This window comes from Pelecanus crispus, chromosome 3 (assembly GCF_030463565.1).
Source record: "Pelecanus crispus isolate bPelCri1 chromosome 3, bPelCri1.pri, whole genome shotgun sequence".
Classification (NCBI taxonomy): Eukaryota; Metazoa; Chordata; class Aves; order Pelecaniformes; family Pelecanidae; genus Pelecanus; species Pelecanus crispus.
The window spans coordinates 72216176-72241352 of NC_134645.1; the positions used below are offsets into that span (position 1 = coordinate 72216176).

General features: G+C 44.0%; 2 protein-coding genes across 4 annotated transcripts in view; both read right to left on the bottom strand.

The window, feature by feature from the left end:
• TRMT11 (tRNA methyltransferase 11) overlaps positions 1-5988 on the bottom strand; it is a 28644-nt gene extending 22656 nt beyond the window's left edge. For 2 of the 3 annotated variants that reach the window (XM_075707574.1, XM_075707575.1), the window contains exons 1-3: positions 5914-5988; positions 2333-2398; positions 1511-1584 (exon numbers count right to left, since the gene is read on the bottom strand). In XM_075707574.1, coding sequence (XP_075563689.1) covers positions 1511-1584; positions 2333-2398; positions 5914-5988 — 215 coding nt within the window. Of the gene's footprint in view, positions 1-1510; positions 1618-2332; positions 2399-5913 lie in introns of all 3 variants that reach the window. The other variant, XM_075707577.1, reaches the window with a different exon arrangement.
• An 8919-nt stretch (positions 5989-14907) lies between these two features.
• HINT3 (histidine triad nucleotide binding protein 3) lies at positions 14908-22745 on the bottom strand. Its single transcript, XM_075707566.1, has 5 exons — positions 22587-22745; positions 20995-21112; positions 19555-19624; positions 18601-18727; positions 14908-16692 (listed from the first exon to the last, which is right to left on the bottom strand). The coding sequence occupies exons 1-5, from the start codon at positions 22743-22745 to the stop codon at positions 16645-16647; spliced, it is 522 nt and encodes a 173-aa protein (XP_075563681.1). The 3' UTR covers positions 14908-16644.
• Between the last annotated feature and the right edge of the window lie 2432 nt (positions 22746-25177).

Sequence of the window (25177 nt, forward strand, 5' to 3'; positions counted from 1 at the left end):
GATGGGGTAAACAAAGGCTGCAAAAGGTCAAGAACAGACTTGCAAAGTGTTACGCTACCCTGGAGTAAAACAAAATGTGAAACCGTAACATCCTACGTATAATGACATCAGAGGTTCTATACCATTTTAAGATGTGGTTATGATGTCTGATATTTTCAGGTGTTTAAACACTATGCTGTCTTCCTTTTTTTTGTTTGTTTCCATATTGCTGGCTTTAAGCACTGCCTTGGAAGATGACATAACTGATGCTACTGTAATGAAGGCACAACACATCACAGACCTTTTCCCCAGCATTCAAATATCCCAACCGAGTGGACTTTCCGTATCAAAGAAAAAAATCCTTTTAGTACAGGAATCCTAGTGTCACTGCATATATTGTTAGACACTCTTAGGTGCATTTGCAGTACACCATAAACACAGCCTTTAAGGATTAACAGTGCCATGTAGTACCATTTCAAAGATGACTCCTGAAAGAAAATCTTAAAAATTTCAAAGGTTTAGCTCACTCAAGCAAAAATAAGAGAACTACATCTTACTAAGTGATGATAGCAGACACCAAGGCCCAGTGGTAAGCCATTTTGTTAAACTATTTCTTTCCTGAATAAATTATTTAAGGCTACATTTCCAACCTGCATTTACCCCAAAAAAGGTACATTTTTCACAGTGTCTATTTTTTTCCTAAAGCATCTGCTTCTATCTACCGTGAGAATTTAAACTACGTTTCTAGATGGAGCAATGGAAATGCTGACAGCACAGGTCATACTAGAGAGAACCGAATATTCATCTTTGAATTTTATTCAACTGTTGCAGAAGCTCTTACAACACCTTCAGGTCCACTTCTTACTTTTACACTTACATATATATTGGAAAAAAACACAAAATGCTGGGGAGATTCTATTTAGAAGAATGTATGCTTCACAGCTTTTAATATTCATTAGCATTGCAATGGAAATGCTTCAGCAATCTTACTCTAAAACTAACATATCTCCCTACAACCAGTGGTAGACCAGGAAAAAAACGCGGGCCAGTTATGCTTTCTACATAAAATAAGCATGCATTAGTTGAAAGAGCATGGCATATGTATGGAACATTTGCAAGCTGTTTTGTCATGTTTTACTTCCTTAGTTGCCTACAGCTGCTTTTTGAAGTGCAGTACAGTTTATGCCCATTGGAAACATACTATCATAAGGACTATTTTGTATACGTGGGGTTTCTTTAGGCAAGAGTGTACAACCCAAGTCATTGTAGGTAAAACTGAATACCTGACACAAGAAGCACTCAACAGGGACCATGCAATGCTCTGCAGAGGCACCCAAACTAACCCTGAACAGGACAGCACAGACATGGGCGTGCTACATAATCAGTCCTACAGGCTCCAGTAACACTTCCTCAATTCTAGAGGTAATCAGAGATTGTTTATTTTAAGACTCCATAAAATCTATTTGCCACAATATAGCAAAACAATTTTCCACCACCTACATGATCATTTACAGGATTTTTCACCTCTTACTTTGCACATACTGTCCGTTTCATTAGTCCCCTTGCCATCTCTTCTGAAGGAATATTGAGAATCCAAAATGGAGACTGAAATAAAGAGAAGATAAGTGATGCAAATAGCTAGCAGGAGGATGTCACATGAATTACACAACTACATAATTCTGATCTATAAAAACAGAACATGCATGCTGAAGATTAAAAAAAAAAAAAACCACCAAAAAACCCATCTGTTAACTGTACAGACAACATGAGGATAAAACATTTAATTTGAGGTGAAACTGTATACTCAGGTTGACTGTCTGAGAAAGTTTATTAGGTATTTAATTTTCCCACCGTATCTTTGACTTGGTAAAATATTATTACCTGTTTACGTTTCTCTGGATTATTCATCCTCTAAAGACTCAAAACACCTCGTTACACACAAGTAGTAACTAAAACCCAGTAATGTTCGCTGACGAAGCACTGAGACCGGAATAATACAGCTTCCCAGCTTCACTCTTCCAGATACACTGTCTCACTGATTTAGAGGCAAACACCAAATTGCTGAATGCTGCTGAATGTTTTCATGGTTCGGCTATTCCGAAAAGAAAGGAGAGCCTCCCAGCAGATGGCACTGTTTCTTTTCACACTGTTAAACGAAGATGTCCTGAGGTGCATTTTGTGCATCTTTTACTCAGTTCTGAGCCTTTACTGAAATTGAGAATTGTTCGGTTTTGGAAGATTTCTTATTTTCCTGAGAAACTTCAAAATTTATTCATCTACCCACATTTAATAAGAATACCATATATTTGTATACCACACATGCACTCAAGTAAAACATTTGGTCCTCACTTACGTTTACACGAATTTCCTGCTCACCACTGAATTGTCCACCATAAAGCGAGAGCAAAGATGTTATTTCCTAAAATGAAAACATAAAGGTCAGGCTTTAGAAGCATTAACTATTTTTTTTGTTTTAAAAAAAAAGGCAAAGCAGATTTTTGTAAAGTGACAATTTCAGAGAGAGAGCAGCACATCATAAATTCTATTGCAGACTGTGACCTCCACGGGGATAAGGGGATTATGAACATAATCTTACAGATAGCAACAGAAGAAAGAATGGTGTTTACTACTGACTTACTGTGGGAGCCAACAATGAAACATTTGGAGTAATTGTGTGGGTAGGGCAGAGATTCACGATTAAATGCACTTTGTATAAAAACCAGCTTTCTCAGAGTTCAGTTGCAAAAGAACGAGCTATGAATAGTTTATGAAATGTTGTACAGTACACAATAAAATCAAGTTTGGCAAATTTCAGTAATCAAATCCCGCTGTTTTGCATTTTTCTATTCCTCTTTCATTGAAATCTTTACTGTTCAATCCTATGCTCTCACAACAATATTCCTCTTACAATATTATTCTATCTATTTTTACATATTTTTCTGACTAATTCACATAAAAGCAATGCCTCCCTAGTAACATTCTGACCCGGGGCCAGGCCCAGTGCTCAGCATCAATGCCTTTTCTGTCACCTCTCTACTTCCCAGGTATCTCAACAGTTTTCTTCACTAGGTGTCTTTTCCAGCGTAAACTAAATCAGAGGCTGTAAACTGAACACAGAAAACAGCAATTCTCCAAGAAACAAGATAGCCAGTAACAATTAAAAAACCACCCACTAAAAAGGCTTTTGAACTGAAATGAGAGGTAAACATTGGGGATGTTTCTCACACAGACCCTTGGGTAGAAATGACACACTGCAGCCTCTGAACATTACTGGCAAAAACAACAAGGAAGCAAATTTTTATATTGGCTTAGATTTGAACCGAGTGGGTAAATAAAAAGATTACCATGAAGTATTCCAAAAAATGGAAGAAAAGAAAACCCCTACATAACACTAGCATGTGGCTTTAGTGGGACATTACCCCACTCATTTCCATCTTTCCATTTGTGTAGAACGGCCATGAGAAATGCTGGAAAAAACAGGGGGGTTGCTCCAGGAGAATAACAGTTTATGCATAACTATTTCATTGTATCGTCCTGGGACAACAAAAGCACCTGAGATTTTACACATCAATCACTGGCATCTTCACACACTACCGGCAATATTATCTACAGGAAAGTGATAAGAATGCGAGGCGGAGAAAACATGGCCTGTGAGGAAAGGCTTGGAGAAACACGCTCATGATCTCTACACATGCTAGAGGTTGCTGCAACAAAGGAAGGTAATAATCTGTTTTCAACGTTTACTATGGAGGAGACGAGAGCACCAGGTTCAGATCACAGCAGTCCTCTGGATGAGAGGTTGGGAAGATCCTTGCAAGAGTAAATGCAGTGAAGCACTGGAACAGATCTGCCTGAAGATACTGTTAAGAAAGTATTTGACGTGCATCTCTCTGCCCATTAGAGACACCCTGTGCTGGAAAACAGGATGCCTGATGTTACCCCTCAGTATCTGACCTAACCAAAGAGAGATCCCTGACTATGAAGCACGGTTTCTTACTGACTTAAGAAATATGAAGCACAGAACTTTATTCTACAGACACTTAACAACAAATGTGGACTTCAACAAACACCTTCGGCTGTCGTGATCCAGCACCACCACCAGAAGAAAAGCAGTCCTCTCCTATCCCATACACAGCTGTGGTAGAGATGGAGATCAGGCAGCTGATCTGGCTGAAAAATCTGTCCTTGCTTGTTAAGTCTTCAGACAAATCAGGTCCCTAACACAGCTCATCACAAAGCCAAACACACAACCGAGCAGTCACCAGTGTACAAGAAAAGGGGAATGAAACTGCTTTCTTCAACAGCTATATCAAACAAGTGCAACTACAACCTTGCTGAAAAAAAGAAAAACTTTCTATGTTACGTATATATTGTCTTTTTTTTTTTTTTACTTAATCTGATGACCTTGCCAAAGAAAAATTGGGTTGATCACAAATAAATAAATTCATGTTCCAGTTCCCACAAAGCAGATAGAAAAAAACAATGCACGAAAGAAAGCCTTACTGAAAACAAGGAAAATAAATGATGCAATACACATAAAATATTTTAAAGCATGCATAATGATGACCTACCAATTCTAACAAAATAACTCTGCATTTCAGCACTATTTTAAACAATAACATATTACCCGGGGTATTACTAGCTCTTCAAGTGGCTAGAAGAGCACTTAAGGTATCAAAATTTCTTACAGTGTGTAGTAACTCTGTAAGTCGTCATGGGGAATAAAAAACAATCACAAGTTAAGTTTACAAACAAGGTTTGCTTATAAACACGGAAACTGAGTGTATGCTAAACTAGACATTCACCAAGGACCCATAAAAAACACTGGGGACTCATAAAAAATACCAGGGAGCTTCAGATAACTTAATTTTTTTTTTTTTAAAATTACTTCTCTGAATACCACTTGGTAAGATAAAACCAATTTAGTGTCAGGGAATAAACTCTGCACCCCAAATTTTGCAACCAACTGGCATAAACGCGCCAACGACAAGCAGACCGCAGCTGCGGCGGCAGGCCTCGCTGGCTCCCGCAGCAGACATGCCGCGATCCTACCGCAGAAGCGGGTCTGCTCTCCCCGATCCCGCAATCGGGCAGCGCGGCACAAACCCTTCTGACCGCGCGGAATAAACGCTCCAGATTAAAAGCCAAAAGCGAGCGCTGCTCGGTGCCAGCGGTGCGGCGCAGAGGAAGGAGGCTCATGGCCAGGCCGCCAGCCAAGGCCCTGGAGACCTCCGCTCGACGCCGCCACGCGCGCAGGCCCCGGGACTTCAGAGAAGCCCCATCCTCGCTGCTCCCCACGTCCTCCTCCAGAAAATGAAGATATCCGCGCCCTCCTGCCATCACGCAGCTCTGAACGCCCGGGACGGGGAGGACCTCGCGTGTCACCGGCGCAGCACCGACCACTGACGAACCCACGCCACCGCCACACCGGTGGGAGCACCCACACCAAAAGTCACCGAAACGGGACGCTGAGGTCCTGCTTCCTTAAGGAAACACGTTCATAAACCCTTTTTTTTTTCTCCTCCTCAGTTTCCACATCTTATCTAGAGCCCCAGGTACTTTGCTGGCAACCTCTCCTGGCTCCAAAGGCTCTTGAGAGCCACCACGAAGGGGCTCTCCGCGGAGGCCGGCGGCAGGAGGCGGGAGCCCGCGCCCGCCGCAGGGCTGAGGGGAAAAGCGGCGGCCGGGCGCCACGGGCCCGCTGCCCGCAGGACACGGCGAGCGCAGGGGCGCCGGGCGCCCCCGCCGCGGGCCCTCCCCGGGCGGGCAGCGGGCGAGGCCCCGCCGGAGCCAGGCCCAGGCCGCCCCCCGGGCCGCAGCCGCGGCCGCGCCGCCCGGGGCCGCCCCCGAGGGCAGCGCCTCGCCCGGCCCCCCGCCTCGGCGGGTCGGCCCCGCCGGGCCCCCGCTCCCGGCCCCGGCCCTCGGGGCGCTCACCGGCAGGCGGAACTCGAGGTGCTCCTGCGCCAGCAGCAGCAGGTACCGCGGGAGCGCCGAGGCCGCCAGCGCCATGTCCGGCCACCCCCGCCTCCCCGGGCCGCATGCGCCGCCGGGCGGGCCCAGCGCCGCGGCGGGAGCGGGAGCGGGAGCGGGAGCGGGAGCGGCGGGAGGGGCCCGCCCGCCCCGGCCGGGAGGCGCCGGTGCCGGCGCGGCCGCCGCCAGCCGTGCGGGGCGGGTGGCAGCAAGGGCCCCGCACCCCCGGGCGGCCCCGCGGCGCTGGCGGCGGCTCTGCGGGCTGAGGGGGCCGGAGCCGCGGCTGCCGGCGCGGGGTGCGGGCACAAAGTGCTGCTCGCACTCTTAATTCATTACTGTTTATTAGCACACACGTATTAATTAGTGCGTCTTCTTCTCGTCCTTTTTTTTAACGCGTATTTCGCCTCTGCTTTATCACGCACGCCATATGCATTATGCAGTAGTACCCGTGTAGCATTTATAAAAACCCAAATAGGCGTATCCCGGGGAGGCGTGCTCAAGAGCGTTTTCCTGGCAGGGGTGCGCGATCGGACCGGTGAGGAGGGCGCTGGGCGGGGGGCAGGGGGCTGCTTCGGGCCGTGCCCTCCCTCATGGCTGCGCAGCTGCAACCCCTCCGTCCGCCAGCGGTAACCTTCCCCCGCGGGCACCGGCGGGGCAGAGCATTCAATAACGTGGGCAATTAACAGACGCCAAAGGAGCCGCGTTCGTTGTTCCGTGGGAAAGAGGTCAGGGCCGGCGACATGGGTGTATGTGCAGATAGAGACGAGAAACAAGATTGCCAGGAAAGGGGGAGAGGTGTGCCTATCCAACAAGGGGGAAAAAAAAAAAAGGTTTTTGTATTGCAGCTTATGTTTTGTTTTATTTTAACATCTAGACTTGCTAACTGTAATCCTGTACTCACTGATCTCCCTGTTACATTGAGCTGAAAGGTTCAGCTTATCCAGATTTCGGTAAGCCGTCTATTAGGACCAGGCCAGCACAGCTCTGAACGCACATTCTGTATTTTCACGTGCTGATTTTTGGACAGCTTTTTTTCTAGATGGCTAAGATTTTGCTCATGACCTGTGAGCATTTGCACGGGCCGCGTTCTTTATGCATCTCCGTAATCTCATCCTGCAGCTCCTCCAGTTATCTCTTCCTGCGTTAATCAGAACTGAGGTTTGCTATGAAGCTTTAGCGCTGACAAGCGACAGGAAAACAATCTAAATGTGTACTGGCATCTAAACATGATGTTTCCTAGAAGAGAAGGAAAAGAGGTAGATGTGGATCAGGCTTGTTCACCTCAGCAGTTGAGTGCTGAGACCCAGCAATAAACACATTGCTGAACTGCTGACAAACCCTGCGAGTCTGAGATCGCTTACAAAATCTTGGGATTGCTGAAAGAGATTTAGTGGAAGACTGCTTTTATTTTTCCAATCTGTCTCACTTTAAATTTCTTAGCTGTATAGCTTCCATTTTAGAAACTCCTTAGGAGGGGTTATTGGTATTATTGTTTAAGCCTAATCTCTTTCAGACTGGCTTGCTCTTACTCTCTGTGCATGACTTTATCTGCAGAGCATTGCTGTCTGTTTTCAGAAGGTGAATACCTCAATTTTCCAGTGATACTGTTTTCTACAGAAGAATTTAATGAAAGCCCTGCTTTTTCCTGCTTTTGACTTCAGGAACCATGCAAAATCCCTGGCAGTCTCTATATGCTACTCAACATAGTTTGAGAGTGTGTGTATATTAATACGTAAGACATACACAGTGTTTGATCCTGACATGAAAACAAAGTGCTTTTCAGATGCTGTGTTTGTAAACTTAGCATACATTCCTATACTGCCACTGAGGAGAATCAAGCAGTTTGTTAGCGTGGATTTGGGGAGTCGTCTTACATCCACAACGTTACATAACTATTTTAGGGAGGGAAAGGAAGAACAATTATCCTTTTTAGCCTTCAGGGGAATTTTAAGTACACAAAATGTAATTACTCAAATTGAAATTTATCCAGGAAGCTAGGATTAACCACCCTCCTCTCACAAAAATATAACAGAATCATGCGACGATCATGAGTTTAAACTTAGAAGTGAGACACTGTGAATGAAAAGCCATTATTTAATGTGTGCTGCTGTTTATCTTTCTTAATTCTCTTTTGCAGCCATTGTGTTGCCATCTTCTGCTCACTGTGTGGACTCTTCTAGACCCAAAGGCAACACAAGCTTTTTTGACTGTGGCTTGCATGTTCTGCTGGGGCATTCAGGGAGCTCTGTCACTGCTCATGGGGTCCACGTGCAGCAGCATCGACATATTTATATGGGCAAATACTCATGAAACCTTACTTAAAAATAACAGCAATGCTTTTAAAATACAGAAATGCCTAATCTATAATTCAGTCATTAAATTGTTCAGAATTTGCATTTCTGTCCATTTCCCCATAGAAAAGCCAGCACTAATCCTCTGTTTTATCTCCAAACGTATGTAAGAAAAGTATCAGCTCTACTAATGTACTATATGGAAACTCTAGTTTGCGTATTTCAACAGGCGAAGGACGCGATCCAGCAAATACATGGTTCTAACGCGGTCAGATCTCTATAGGTATATAAAAGTCTCTCCCTAATTCATCGAAGTAATTACATACTGCACAGATAGTCCATCATCGGAGTACATGTAATTTTATAGGTGGTGGGCAGCCGGTGTACCCAGAGGATCTGGGCAGTTTGACCTCTCGCAGGCAAGCTTCCTTGCCTGCAGCCTGCCTGTAGGTTTTAGTAGGCAGACATGGCTGTGCAGCACAGCCTTTTAAGGGAGAACCATCTGTTCTGGTTTTGTCTTCTTTGCTAAATAGGGCATTGCAGACGGTGCCGCGCTCGCTAACTGGATTTCTACTTCGCTTTTCAGTGCCTGATGAGGAAAATCCCCCTGCTTCCACTGCGTATTGGCGTTTCAGCTCCAGAGAATGTTTTCTGTGCAGAGTAACTACTGCGGCTTGTGGGCACCTTGTCAGTGCAGCGTGGGTTTGTCCACCTTTAATCAGTGTGCAGGCAGGGGAAAGGCTGCCCAGTGCAGGCAGGAGAAAGGCTGCCCGGCCCTGCAGGGGGAATGGTTTGCTCGCTCGCCCATCAGCAAGCCTGTGCTGAAGAGGTCAGCCAGCCCTGCATCAGGCTCTTTGGGAAAGCCTGCGGGGCTGCCGGCTATAGGGACAAAGTTCTGCAAAAGGTGTCGTTGCATGAAGAGTAAGTACTGCACCACCGTTGCGTTGCATGGGGTCTGCGGGGTATGTACAGTCGCTGCGGGAGCGGTGGCACGCCGCGTAAGTGTGTAAGTGTAACTTACTGGCCTGTGTTACAAAGTGACTTACAAACTTCAGCTGAGTCACTTTTACTTTCCTCGTTGCTGTAGAATTACGGGTGGAGTTAAAATCTTCAGATACTTAACGTCTTTTTCAGCAGCCTTGCCTCTCTCTTGGGCAAAACTCTTCCAAAAATTATCAGGCTGATTTGTCTTTTTTCCTTCACAGCTGACAGTGCAGCTAGGAACCACAGTTAGAACCAGTCATTGCTTTGTTTCCTGCTTGAGTGCCCTAAAACATTTTCAAGAAATGGAAGAAGATAAAGGGCAGAGTGCTAAAGCTACCGGTGCGGTGGGTGACTTGAGGAAAAGTTGGCAGACCTGGGCAGAGGATCGCATTGAGTATCAGAGAAAGAACCCGTTCAGCAACGACGACAGGCTTGCATCTAAACCTGCGCATACTCACAGAGGAGATCCTACCTACGGGAGACCCCCTGAAGGGTCTCAGACAGAGCAGAGAGGAAAAGATGCTCACTCACATGTGGGTAAGGAAGTAGAAGAGCTGTGCCTGATCATTAGAAGCACTGGAGAGGTGGGAGAAGATGGACATGTGAGTGTGACATTCGGGCAGCTGTTTGAAACATACGTGACTATTTCCAATAAAGTAGTGGGAATCTTGCTAAGAGCCAGAAAACATGGTCTGGTTCATTTTGAAGGTGAAATGCTTTGGCAAGGAAAAGATGATGATGTGATCATTACTTTACTAGAATAAGGCTTCATCATCTGATGAATTCTGCTGCATGGTTCCATTTGGAAAAGCTGGATACCATCTTGAAAGGGGTTTTCATTACAGAATTGCAACTCAGCTACTTACTGGGACATGAGCAGGAGAGAAAATGGGTGAGAAGGATAAAAAATATTTATGTAAAAATGGTAGAGATTTGGACAGAAATCACAAATAATGAACTAATCCATCACGCTGCCTTTGGATTGTCCTTTCATTATTATCATCCACTACCAAGTATACTGTGGTTCTTCAAATGAGAAGAACTGGCTTACTGCTGTAGGTTACTGAAAGTATAAATTACTAACTTGCTACTGTACAACACTGATTCTTGCAGGTTGTGAAACACTCGCTGTGGGGGGGATTTTGATTTGTAAAACATGGAATTGAAAACTTTTATGGGAATTCATATACTTGTTCAAAAAAAGAGCCCAGTATGTAGCAAAAGTTTAGGTTATTTTCACATGGTAAAACTGGATAAATGGAAGTTACATTGACTTTCACAAAGTATATGAAAATTCCCAAATTATACAAAATACCACAGCAAGGATATTTGGTGGTTCCTAAATTAGTTGCACCTTGCATCTATTTTGGAGAGCTGCACTAGTCCTGGTATTTAATAGTCTATTCTTATCATTGTATCTTCTCCAAACCTTGTATGTCTCTTGTTCTTTTTCCTCTGTCTCACACGGTTTTCACCTGTTGTGTTCTTCTAATGCTGTGTCATACCCTAGAAGATCACAAAGCTCTGCAGCCTTCTTGGTGAATTCAGCTAATACCCCTCCATAGAAAGTAGGGTGCCACAACATAAAGGAGTGAAAGACAACTGAAACTCTATATTGGGGCACTGTGATTCGTGAGGGAAAACAAAAAAAAAGAGGCTCTTTCTCTTCTTTCACCAAAACGTAGCAATGCTGTTTACAACAGGAGGAGAGTAGAGTTCCCATAGTGCCAAATGCATAAATAAAAGTGTAGCGGTGCAGTCTCCTACCTCACTTAGCTGAGGCAGCGCTGTGCTTTCAGAGCACAGTTGTGAGTTCTCTAAACTGGGAGAAAAGATGATCTGCTGGTTAAAAATGGGACTGAAAGATGAACTATAACAATTTCCTTCATGGTTCTTCTTGGGGAACTTTTTCTATGTTTGAAAAAAAAAGAAAGGATTGGTTATATACCATAGTTGTAATAATGCTATTAAAAATAATCACGAGCTGTATTTAGAATAGTCCGCACCAAGAAAACTGTATAATTAGGAATACAAAATTCTATTTTTTACCAGTGCAAATAAAAGCTTTTATGGGGTATTACTTCACTACTTGATTGGTCTTTAAAATCAGAATATTCTCTTGCCTCAAAAAGATATTGAAACCTAATATAAATTATGAACTTGATGAAAGTGGTAGATTATTTTATCCAATTTATATAAAAGAACATTTTTTGCAAAAAACCCTAAAAGAATGGGGTTTTTGTTTTGACATTTTCATCCAATGGGGATTTGCATGAAAATAAGCCTTTTGACTGAGCAAATAAAAATATGGATTTCATTATCCCTCTGCCTCCTTTTCCTAGTCAAAAGAGAATGAAAATTTAAAAAAAAGGGAAGAAATGAATGTGCTGAAATAAGTATATCTGGGGGACAGGGGAGCCAGGTGCACGTAGAGCATGAGGGGGAAACAAAGGATGGGTTTTAATCACCACATAATTTTACCATATAGGAAACTGGGGAATATGTGCTGCACCAGGCACTGCTGGTGTTTGTTCCCTTAGTTTTCAAAACCACTCCTTCTTCCTAAAACAAATCTATGTCTTTCAGCTGAAAACAAGACATATAATTTGTGATCTTAACATGTTTAAAATGCTTTGGTTTTTGGAAAAGCATTACTTGCCAAAATGACAAGAGCACACCTGAGTGGATTTCAGCTCCCATTAGATAAAGCCCGGACATGCATTTTGGTTTCAAAATGCATCGAGCTTTTTATAATACAGCTACAGAATGCGGTTTGTTTAATTCTAACAATTTTCAAATTTGGTCAGAGCTGCTGTAGCACTTGCAGGAAGCAGTATCAGGCGGTTCAGGTGTCACCAGCTGACTAGCAGGATGGTAATGTCAGGAAAAATAATATATTACTAGACATTGTACAAATAATACATTAAAAGACACACAGTTGAAGCAATATGTAGCCTGAGCACGCTAAGATGCAAGTCCAGCTCATGCAAACGTACTAGTTCTTAATTAAGTCTGTCTCAGGTAGTTAAATGACAGGAATCTAGGCTTCCGTTGCCATATATATAGTGAGTGTTAGGACTGACATGGCCTCTGCTGCACGCTCTCCTGCTCCTGGTTGGTTCAAATACCACTTGAGTACATCTAAAAGAGCTTTAAAGCACACCTCTGATCAAAACAGATAGAAGCAGAGTAAACCCTAGTGAAATGGTCTTACCCACTTTGTAAATTGCTACAAGATACTTGCCCTATCATGATATTTTGAATAAAACCAAGGATTATTACTGAAACAATTATTTATAGAGGGATGGATTTTTTTAAACAGTTATAGGGCTAACTTTCCTACCTGCCAGCTTTAGATGAGTATTCTCTAAAGGGTGACTGAAATCTTTCTATGTGCCCATGCAGTGGATATAAACACCAAAAAGCTGCCAAACTGGGTCAGCACGCAGGTTGACAAATCCAATCTCCTGCTTCCAGCAATAGCCATTATGTCAAAAGAAGTCTAAAAGATAGGTAATACAATAGGTCAGTTTGTCCACTGGTACACTCCAGAATAAAAAATTACTCTTGAAGCCTGTATAGTCATGAATGCATCATATCTAATGCACATGACTCCATTAAGCTACTAGTTTACAAGTTTTACAAAATTCTGCTTCCTCACCTGCGATGTGGAGATTAGATTAGCATCTACAGATGAAACAGGAATTTAAACTTTTCAACAGGCAACTTTTTTGCAACAGGCTCCCATTAGAGTAAATGGAACAGAATTTATTTTTAAATTATTTTTACAAAAATTGTAGCATGTGAGGTTTTTTAGTATTACAGATTATATGGAGTAGTAAGTGAACTCCAACCTTCTAAAAGGTGTTCTTGCCCTACTTAAGTAACTTTCAGCTCTTCAAATCTCTCCTAAACTTCACTTCTTTGTGGCAAGTTCCCTCAGCGGTCTTTCCTCTTCTTCTACTTGAAGCCTGTGAATTCTGCATCTGTTTTGGACTGTACATTGTATAGCCATTATCCGTATTTTGTCTTGTCAAATACTGAAAGCACTTTCAGCACCTTCAATAAATATTGCACGAGTTTGAAATGACAGCAAGTGAGTCTTTATGCAACATTTTATTGTTTCCAAGTTGTCAAATTTCAAATACGATTTTCACTGGTTTGCTCCCATTTTTTATGCTTTTATTTACAACTCACACTTAGGAGGACTGCAGAATAGCTTGAGGAGCTATTACCAATTTAATCACGTTGAAAATGCTGTCCTTAGTCAAAACAGAAACTTTTTTCTTTATTCTACAATTAACAGCATTGTATGTGTATCTGTTTCATCCTTCCAGAGGGGGCCGTTAGTACTTCAGCATAAAAGCATTATTCTCTGGGTTTGCATTAGGTTAGGAGTTTATATAAAACAATTGAGCAAAATAGTACAATTAAAGCTTTGTGATTCCTAAATATGCAGTCAAAAAAAGCAGCTTTTCTCAGGACTGCTAATACTGGATTAAAGAACAACTGAGCCAGGGGCAGTGGCTAAGCAACTTTCCTTTGCCTGGAGAACCAGGCTTTTGGAGAGTAAGAGCTGCTGAGTTCACTCTCCGAGAGTGTTTTATTGATCTTTGCTCAGTGGAAAGCTCCACAGAAGATTTTGGAAGTTTTCAAATGATGTTATAATGCTGCTGTAGAAGAGGGTGACATAGTTAATGCGGTCTGCCCACTGCCTCTTCCAGGAGCTAGCCAGTAATTCTGAAACATATTCAAAGCATTAGGATAGGCTTCTCAGAAAATATTTCTTAGCCCAATTAAGAAAATTATCTGCCGAGTCCAAGAATGCTTGTCAATGCAGAAGGAAAATGGAACACAGTTCTATGCTGAAACACACTAATGAGGTACTGAGCATTCATCTCAGTAATTAACGTGGCATTTAACACTTTGTTTGCACTATTTTGAGGCCTGTCTGTTAGTGTCTGAGACAAGTTGAATTCCCCATCTTGCTCATCAGCAAAAGTTTGGAAGCTAGATTATATCCTGATTTTTCCCTTTCCAGTCTCACTGTCATTAGTGGGACCCTTCTCAAATGTAAGATAGAAAAGGTGACCTTTGTGCTTCTGTGTACATTTGACAATGTACTGGGTCTGGCTGGGATGGAGATAATTTTCTTTAGAGCAGCCCATAAGGTGCCATGTTTTGAGTTTGTGGCTGAAACAGCGCTGATAACACACCAGCGTTCCAGCGATTGCCACGCAGTGCTTGCACAGCATCAAGGCCGCCTCTTTTTCCTGCTCTGCCCCTCTGGTGGGCAAAAAGCTGGGTGGGGGCACAACCTGCACGGCTGGCACAAATTGACCCGCAGGGATATTCCATGCCATATGATGTCATGCTCAGCAATAAAAGCTGAGGAGAAGGGTTTTTGGGGATGGAGTGGGGGCAGCCATTGCTACTGGCCTGCTTGTGGGAGGTCATGAGTGACTACCTTTGCATCGCATGCATTCAGTTTTTTCTTCCTTTTTCCTTCATTTATTAAACTGTCTTTATCTTGACCCATGAGTTTTCTCACTTTTCCTCTTCATGTTCTCTCCCCGATCCTGCTGGGGTCAGGGGTGAACGAGCAAAGGGATCTAGCGTCAACCCCCCCCCCAAGTCAATTATTCCATTGCGCTGGAAGATCATTCCAAGATTACCCTTTATTCTGTTTGTTTATTAATCCTTTTTGACAACAGTTCATGTTGGTACTTTAAATATTACATGTCACAGTCAAGTACAGTTACATAAATTAATTACAAATCAGAACACACACACAGTATTAACTCTTGAAAGATCTTCACTTCCAGGTATTTCGCAAAGCTAGGAGCCAGCTCAAACCTCCTAATCTATTGCACAGAAGTAGTCAAAGTCCAGTGGCTTTAATTCACACTCTTCCTACCTATTGTTACAAATCAAAACCCTAAAGGGCTGCAAATGGCATGTGAGCGCCCACTAATAAGAATAAGGAGACATCAGGAACAAGGTCTTAGAGAAAAGAGAGGTGTAAACTCTTCCGAGTAGACAATGTTGTTCTTCAGAAGGGTGTAAACTTTCTGAAGCATTACGTACAGTTTACTGTAAGAATATTACAACACATTGTACCACTAAGGCAACAGGTGCTGGATCAGTGGAAAACACTGAGAAGATTAGGTTCAGGGAAGCTTGCAGGTGCAACAGACCATCACCACCTCAGCTGCATCTAAACGCATCAGCCAAGGACACTTGATTAGTTAGCCACCAAGAGATATGCTCTGTGAATGCAGAAAATCCACTCCGTGTTTTCTGGAGTTTTAACTTTCCAAACAGTCTGCCTTAATATGATATTGAAAAACAGAGCACTAGCATTACTGATTAGGGTCATACAGCAAAGGCGAATGTTCAGCAGGTTCCTTAAACAACCCAACATGTTCCAGTTTTGGGCTGAGTCCCTGCTATCCCAAATTCAAATCAGACTGCTATTACACAAGCCTGCCACATACTGCACTAAAGACCTATTTCCCTTATGATTTCATTTAGAAATCAAATTTAGCCACATTAGTCATCTCCAAGGGAATTCCAGTGAGAACAATATCAGAACCATCTAAAAATTTGGATTTTTTTTCTGTCATTATGCAGAAGAGCAGTATATTAAATCAATTCCTCTGAACGCCTCCCATTTTTTGTAAACATACAATAATTAATTTAAAATATTGTGCGCATAAGAGGGAAACAATCTTTAAGTCCAATGTACAACTACTCACATAAACATTTAAACTATATTCTATGCTATATACCATTATCACATCGCGGGCACCTGTTATATTAACATTTACTATGTCACTGACATGCAAGTAAGACAGGTAATATATTAAAGTGGTTTAGCACCAGAAAGTTAGTAGTGTACTTTCAGCAATGTATCTACTAATAACTAGGCATAAGTAACATATCATACAAATACAGATGGAAACTTAAATGTTTTAAATGTTACTTGCAATCCCAGAACAATGCATCTTTAAAATAAAAGCTTGATTCTGCAACAAATATTCCCTTTGGTACCATATACATGCTGTTAGTAGTAACTCGTTGCCTTAGTTGCAATACATTCTGCTGCTATACCCTGCCTTTTACTAGGAAAAGTTCTCTGCATGTGTGCATATGTGTGTGTATGTATTATGTATGTATATATACACAAATATAAAATTATAATTAAAATACACTGCCTTATTGTCAGAGAAGTATACAGACTCAAGTATCCAAACAGGACAATTAGGTTGTCAGCTACAAATTCTGTGTGTATTTCCTCATAAGGAACTAAAGCTTTTTTTATCCTGGTATATTTTCGGCAACATCAAACTGTGCAACCTTAAATCAGAGTTCAAAGACAAAGAACAAACTGGCTAGCAACACAAGGCTAAGAGTGCTTTCAACTGGCAGCATTTTCAGTTTGCAGTCGCTCAATCAGCTGTTCAGCCTATGAAAGAGAGAAAGCAGTGCATTAACTACACCATGGACCTTCAGTTTACTGAAAATTCCATTTTAAAAATAGTGACACTGACAGAGCATTTACTTCTCATTTTTACAGACAAAACATACAACAGAAGCAGACTACAATGACTGCTTTAAACTGCAGACTCTTTTTCACAGTTTCCATCAGACTCCCATTAGGTCATCAGAAAACGAAACAGAAACTGAAAGTCAGAGGATGTTTGAGCAAGTAAGTAGCAGATAAAGCAGTGTGGTTTTGAAGACCTCAGGAGACAGCAGTGCTTAGAACAACCAAGCTGTGAGACCTGGAATTCTTTGGGAGACGCTCCAGAATGGCATGTTGTGGCCTCTCGTCACCCCACCAGCTGCACACCAGCCACATACACATCCATTGTTTGGTTATGCCACTATGCTCACACATAACTTTTCTCATCATATGGCTATTTGTACATCTAATGCATAACTGGGACAGCTATGTTTTGTATATGTAACAGCACCAGCCCACAGAGCCCTCAGAAAGGCTCAGGGCAGAAGGAAGTCTGCCAACGTTGTTCTAGCAGGCCAAATTGGGCACATGGAGACTAACACGGGCACTACTGAAACAAATCAGGTTACTGTCAGCCTTTTTTGGCCAGTCCCACTGAATTAGTCTTTTATTTTGAACTAGTGCTTGAGGTTTTATTAAGATCTCCAACCGTGTTAAAAGGTGAAAAGCTCAAGTTTGTGATGTTTTAAACACACGCAGTAAAAATGCAATCAGCTACTTAGGGTAGGAACAACTTAACAGAAGTTAAGTAGCTCTTGCAGTTTATTTGCAAATGAAGCTAGATAAAGCATGGAGCAACTGAAAATGAAGTTATCTGAGTCTTGTTTTGCATTCTTAAACAATATCACATTCGAGCCATTATAATTAAAAAAAAATGCCCAAACCAACTCAAGAACACTTTTCAACTTGACAACAGGACAAAATGTCTTTTGAAGTGCATCCATATTGGATAACCAAACTTGGTACAGATCTCCCTGAGCTAATCCAAGATAGTAAGCGGTAAAACTACACAGCTATACTTATTTTGAGGGCCAAATATCTGTGTCACACTCTACAATACAGCAGAGACACATCTGTTTTCTTCAAGCTAGGTGACAGTACCTCTCCAGCAAGGTACCACTGAGAAGAAGCCAAGTTTTTTCTCTTTAAGTAAGTGGCTGTCTATATTCTTTAGATGAGACAGACTTTTTTCAGCATCTTTGTTTTGGGGCTGTGCAATGACACCAGGGTGCTGTAGCTACTTTGCAAGGATAGGTTCTTTGCTGCATCAAAGCAGTGAGACTGAGCTTTAGTCCTCGAGAGAGATTTTCAAACAGTGATTTAGTCAGTACCAGTTCAGTCTCACTGCTCACCTCTACCGACATAAATCAGTACAAACTATGTTTTTGTAAAGCAGACACTTGTTTCAGTCTAAAGATGACAAGATGAGAAAAACCACGTGAAATGATGCAAGCAATCATTGGATGGCTACATTTTTCACCTAAATTGGATGAACCAGGGTATGTGCAATACATAGCCCATTACATTTGAATATATCCTTTCACATTAAAGAACAAATACTCATATAAAGTGTCCTCAGAAGCACATCACATTAACCTAAGCTACACATTAGGTCCAGAACTACTGTGAATGTTATTGTCACTCCATTTCCCTTAATAAGCATAAACATTAAAGTCACATTTTACCATTATATTTTCTCAAATATTTAATGCAAAATATAAATAATTAATAATTAATGGAAAAAAAAAGCTCAAAGACTTTTTGGACATAGTTAAAATGTTAGAAAGATGTCACATTTTCAGCTTGCAATTGAAAACCTACTGAAAAGCTCATCTGCATTACACTTACCGTGATAAACCAGTAGGAATTGATTCTGTAAACAAGTCTGGATAAGAATCCTAGCTGACTGGCTGGGGCCAGGACGTGAAGATGCAAGTGGGATATTGAGCAGAACGGAGGCCAGTGAAAACCCATTCTTCAGAAAAGGAAAACAAGTAAAAAATACTGGTGATGTTAATTCAGGAAGAGCGGAACATTGCAAGTTATTTAACATGATCAACTGAATTAAGAACTCGGCTCATCACATTTTCCTTGCACATAAAGGCAGGAACAAAAATATGCCCTTTCCTTTCATTACACTCTCAGGAAACCTTTTCAAATGCCCATTAATCTCCTCCTTCACATCTCTGTATTTAAGATACATTTTATTTCTTAAACCCTCCTGGTTAACAAAATGTATTTTAAATGCATCATATCTAGTTTTCACCTGGAAAGCCAACTGTCACTAGATGAATGTCATTTCTACCTGTTTTAATCATGAAGGCCCAGTTCCCTACACACTATATTAAGTTACAATTTACTTCAGATACCAAAGGCACTGGCTTAAACTAAAGGGTACAGCCCTGAAATCAAATGAATGCAGGTATGACTGAAACACAATGCAGTGCCCTGCGTGAATAGGACAAAGTTTACCTCTCTTCTGGAATCTAGGATTTAGAGCATATTTTCAGCACATAATTAAAGAGCAGCCTTTTAGATAAGTTGTTTGAAGTGCCCTCCCTATCCCAAGATGTGGTTAAGAATGAATCTCAGAGTTGGAATGCAATCTGCGCTGGAAGTTCACCAGAAAAAAAAGAGTTTATATTCAGTGCCAGCACATTCTACTTGAGAAGTCAGGCGATAAGTGAATGCAGACCTGATTTCTTCAATAAATCATACTGCAGTTGTTGCCACCATCTCTAAAATAGCATTCTGAAAAGTAAAAAACATACTCAGTAAACACAGGACATTTCCATTACATACCTTATATCATTCAAGTCACTAAAGTTATTTCTCTGGAGGACAGCTTTTCCAACTTCCATCATTCTCTTCACTATTAAATGCAAATAAATTCCATTTAATGTTTAAGTAATATTTTACATATCACATCATCAAGTAATTTAAAAAAATGTATTCTTCAGAAACAAAATCTTTGAATATTAACTTCAACAAACTGGTTAGACTGAGATCATAAAAATGGGTTTTTCAAAACATAAATACTGTAACTACTCATAATCAAACAAAGATTGTCAAGACAGCGTTGTGCAATGACCAACATGAAAATCACCACTGTTACTGATTTCTACACTAATGGTGTTTTAAGTGTGGTATTATTCTAACAACTTTGGCCAAAGCCATGGTATCACCACACCCTTATCAAAAAACACAACAAATACCCATTGGTCAGAATGATGACGTTTACAGTAATTCCAGTGTTAAATCTCTACACAGCTACAGGACTTTGATCTCTAGGTCCTGTGCAGCCTGGCATAAGTTAACAAGTTTCAGAGACGGTACACAAATTTAAAATTTAATAAAATAAAATTCTTAGTCCTACTTATTACTAAGACAAAGTTTCATTACTGTATCACTGAGAAGCAACCTGAATACAAAAACTCAAGGCAAACGCCTAAGGAATTGCCTTGAAGCCAAACACATATAGAAGTTGTTTCCGGAGAAAACTACCCTATGCTTAGAAGAGAAATCCAGTGTTACAAGGTTTGCAACATGCAACTGTAACTCTCTTCTTGCATCACCTATAATTTTCCACGAGGTGAAATCTCTTCATGCATGTATGTCTGTAGTTTCTTCCATAACACACTTAGCTATGCATTTCTTGTGAAACAACTAATTCCACAACACTGTTTTCTTAAGGAAAAAAAAACCCTACCAACAATACATCACAGCTTCAATATATTAGAATTTTATCTTTTCAAAAATTATTGAAGTTTATTGGAATACCATTTCTCTCTTTCTTCTCTTACTACTGTTTCCTGAAAAATAACGTAGCACTATTATAAAATATGTTATAAAATTCTTCTATAATTTTTCATGTAATTTGAAATTGCATATATGTCTAAGAAAACACAATGAAGCAGGACATAAATATTTTTAAAAATAAATTTGCACTTCCAACAAAGTGCAGAGGCACCTATACTCTATGCAAACAAAAGAGATTTTGTGCACTAGTGCAATGGTTTTCTCTAGAAATGGTTTTCTCTTGCACAAAAGAGTGTGCTATTCTAGAGTAGCACATGGAAGTCCCCAGGAAGGGTTACGTTCCTACCTACGCTCATACCACCTATTTCACTGTTTATGTTCACAACCAAATGGTGCTCAGAGGCATAATTTACTTGACAACACACTATTTAAGACTATGCAAACTTATTTTCCTTCAAGTTAAACACACACTTACAGCCTTACCTATAGGTATGTGTTCTGTCTTCAGCGTTTTGCAGTTTCCCATGTGCTCCACCGGCACCACCAGATAGTGGTGGGGGGCACCAGGTCTGATATCTCTAAAGCAAACAAGGTCTTCATACTGAGAAAGGATGCAAACATATTAAATTGATTAGGACGAGGAATCTGGCAAAGAGTAGGTAACAAAGTCCATCTTCCCCATAGGTAACAAAGTCCATCTTCCCCGTATCAGTGCAATAACTTAATGTCGTATCTGAAGCAACTAGCAAAAATCTTAAGATTTTTGGAGCCTGCCTGAAGAAAGCCTTGTAAGCACGATTTGCGTCCTCAGCTGTCCTTCTGCAGCCAGGATTCCTCGGTGTTGGCTTTAAGGTTCCTAGCTGTTGTGCCAGCATTTAAGGATAGCGAGGCATTTCCTTTCTGATCAATGTTTCACTCCCATCTCCACAGAAGAGTAAGCAACCCTTAAGACGACCCCAAACCCACCGAGTCTTTGGAAGTGACGGCCCCCGAGAGCCGGCAGCCCAGGCACCACCTTACCGGGGGGAGGGCTGGCACCAGGCGGCTGGCAGACACACTTTAGGTTTTGAGCTTTCATTCTCAAATCACCCACCCCCGGCCCCTTTGTAGAATCATAGAATCGTTTAGGTTGGAAAAGACCTTTAAGATCATCCAGTCCAACCATTAACCTACACTACCAAGTCCACACTAAACCAATCAAGGGTAGACTAGACTAAACCACGTCCCAAAGTGCCACATCTACCCGTTTTTTGAACACTTCCAGGGATGGGGACTCCACCACCTCTCTGGGCAGCCTGTTGCAATGCTTGACAACCCTCTCCATGAAGAAATTTTTCCTAATATCCAACCTATACCTCCCCTGGTGCAGCTTGAGACCATTTCCTCTCGTCCCATCGCTAACTACTTGGGAGAAGAGACCAACACCCACCTCACTACAACCTCCTTTCAGGTAGTTGTAGAGAGCGATAAGGTCTCCCCTCAGCCTCCTCTTCTCCAGGCTAAACAACCCCAGTTCCCTCAGCCGCTCCTCATAAGGCCTGTGCTCCAGACCCTTCACCAGCCTTGTTGCCCTTCTCTCAACACGCTCCAGCACCTCAATGTCTTTCTTGTATTGAGGGGCCCAAAACTGGACACAGTATTTGAGGTGTGGCCTCACCAGCGCCGAGTACAGGGGCACAATCACCTCCCTGCTCCTGCTGGCCACACTATTCCTGACACAAGCCAGGATGCTGTTGGCCGCCTTGGCCACCTGGGCACACTGCTGGCTCATGTCCCCGCTCTCCCGGAGCCCCGCCCGCCCTGCAGGCCCCGCCGCCGGGCCGCTCGGGCACCGGGATCCCCACAGGAGCCCTCGCACCAGCGCGGCGACGGCCAGAATCCGGCTCTTCGTTACAAACCGGTAACGAACAGCAGCACCGCCCCGCCCAGGCCAGCAACAGCCCCTCGGCTGCAGCGGGGAGCCGGCCCGGCCCGCGCCTCCGGGAGGGAGGGCAAGGGCGGAAGGGCGGAAGCGGCCGCGGGAGCTCGGCGGCGGGGCAGCGGCGGAGGCCGCCGCCCGGGCGCCCCTCACGCACCTGGCAGGGCAGCAGCGCCGTGCCCGGCTCCTCCCGGCGGCCGATCCTGCAGAACACGCACTTGCCGTCGTAGCCGCCGCCGCCGCCGCTCTCGGCTTCTCTCCCCTCAGCGGCCGCGGCTGCGGCCGCGGCGCCGGCCCCAGCCTGCTCCCCCGCCATGGCCCCGCCCCGCGCCCTCACCGCCCGGCCCGCGCGCGCCCCCCGCGCCCCCCGACGGCGCGGGGGCGGTGCCCTCGCGCGCTCTCCGCGCAGCACCAATGGCGGGGCGCCGGGCGCCAGCGCCCCGCCCCCCGCCCGTCCCCTCCGCGCCGCCAGGGGGCGCGCGAGGGCCGCGGCAGGACCCCCCCCCCCCGCCTCCCCCCCCCGCGCCGTCGGGGGTTGCCGGCTGTAGCCCCGCCCACGGCGCGCGGGCAAAGCGAACCCTGACGTAAGAAACCTCTCCTGTAACGAAGCGTGACGCAGCTGGAGCGGGCGGGGTCTTAGGGCTCCCCCCCCGAGGCGGACCGGTTCTTCTCAGGCGGTGAGGTAGCGAATCCCCGCGCTGCGCTGCGGGGGCCTCTGGCCCCGCGCCCCAGCAGCAATGAACGAAGTCACCTCGCCCTAAGTGTTCACTAAAAAGAAAAGGGACAGACTGGGAATAAAATTAAGTGCATGCTTGCTGAGCTCATTAGAATCATAGATTCATGGAATGCTCTGGGTTGGAAGGGACCTTCAGAGGTCACCTAGCCCAACCCCGCTGCAGTGAGCAGGGACAGCTTTAACCAGATCAGGGTGCTCAGAGCCCCGTCCAACCTGGCCTTGAACGTTTTCAGGGATGGGGCCTCCACTACCTCTCTGGGCAACCTGTTCCAGTGCTGGACCACCCTTATCCTACCAAATGCTTCCAAAGCTAACGGAGAGTGTTTCTAAGCAGTAGCTTCAATTTCTAAAAATGTTTTCTTGGTAATTTGTATTTTAAATCGCCTGCACTCTTCATTAGTCTTTGCAGAGCTGCAGAATGCCTGACCACAGGATTTCAATGTTTATGTTCCTCGTGCAGCTCAAATGGCACAAAGTACCTGTCCCACAATTGGCAGGCTGTAGTGCTTGAAGAGGCAACGAGTTGCAAAATTTACAATGAGATTTTTCAAAACTGCATTTCTTTCAGAGCATGCAAGCTGTGCTTGTGCAAATAGGACACAGTTTGTTGTTGTACCTGAAGAAGTGCATTTGCCAGCAATTGCTGACCTGCGGAGCACGAGGCAATCCCTTTACAATGAGCTAACCTGCTCCTTTCCTCTGCTACAAACAGGCAAGTGAAGCCTCGAAAGTTTACACGCGAGGATTATTCTGAAACTAACTGGCTTTTACTTTGCTCTAAAGCCAACTTCATACAAAACACCTGGTGCAAAAACTACACTAAAACCAGCACCAAATTGAACATCCGCACTTAACTGGGTACTTACAAGCCTCACTGTGAATGAGCATTTCAACACTGTCCTGAATCAAAAATCTTTATCCGAGTATCACTGAAGTACATACACTTCATGTTGCATGAACAAGCTTTTGTTCCCCCTCTGAGACAAAAATTACTAGTGACCGTAATTTTCCTCTTACTTTAAGAAAATTCTTACTGCCATTTCACCCTGTATTGGGTTTGCGTGGCAAGGGTTTTTTGGGGGGGGAGGCGGGGGCCCCCCACAGGGGTGGCTTCTGTGAGAAGCTGCTAGAAGCTTCCCCTATATCCAATAGAGCCAGTGCCAGCAGGCTCCAAGACGGAACCGCTGCTGGCCAAGGCCAAACCCATCAGTGACAGTGGTAGTGCCTCTGTGATATTTAAGAAGGCGGGGAAGAACCCTGCACAACTGCAGCCAGAGAGAGGAGTGAGAATATGTGAGAGGAACAGCCCCGCAGACACCAAGGTCAGTGAAGAAGGAGGGGAGGAGGTGCTCCAGGTGCCAGAGCAGAGATTCCCCTGCAGCCCCTGGTGAAGCCCATGGTGAGGCAGGCTGTGCCCCTGCAGCCCATGGAGGTCCACGGTGGAGCAGATATCCACCCGCAGCCCGGGGAGGACCCCACACTGGAGCAGGCGGATGTGCCCAAAGGAGGCTGTGATCCCATGGGAAGCCCACGCTGGAGCAGGCTCCTGGCAGGACTTGTGACCCCGTGGGGGACCCACACTGGAGCAGTCTGCTCCTGAAGGACTGCACCCCGTGGGAGGGACCCATGCTGGACCAGTTTGTGAAGAACTGTAGCCTGTGGGAAGGACCCACGCTGGAGCAGTTCGTGGAGGACTGTCTCCTGTGGGAGGGACCCCACGCTGGTGCAGGGGAGGAGTGTGAGGAGTCCTCCCCTGAAAAGGAAGGAGCAGCAGAGACCGCGCCTGATGAACCGACCTCAACCCCCATTCCCCATCCCCCTGCACTGCTTGGGGGTAGGAGGTAGAGAAAAATCGGGCAGAAGGGAGGGGTCGGGGGAAGGTGTTTTAAGATTTGGTTTTATTTCTCACTACCCTATGCAGTTTTGATTGGCAATAAATTAAACTGATTTTTCTCCAAGTCAAGTCTGTTTTGCCCGTGACAGTAGTTGCTGAGTGATCTCCCTGTCCTTAT

Coding starts and splice junctions, on each gene's coding strand:
- HINT3 (XM_075707566.1), bottom strand. CDS start 22,745: ATGGCGGGGGAGCAGGCTGGGGCCGGCGCCGCGGCCGCAGCCGCGGCC. Junction 21,113..22,586: donor CGGCGCTGCTGCCCTGCCAG/GTGCGTGAGGGG, acceptor ATCCTTTCTCAG/TATGAAGACCTTGTTTGCTT. Junction 18,728..19,554: donor AGTGACTTGAATGATATAAG/GTATGTAATGGA, acceptor CCTTTTCTGAAG/AATGGGTTTTCACTGGCCTC.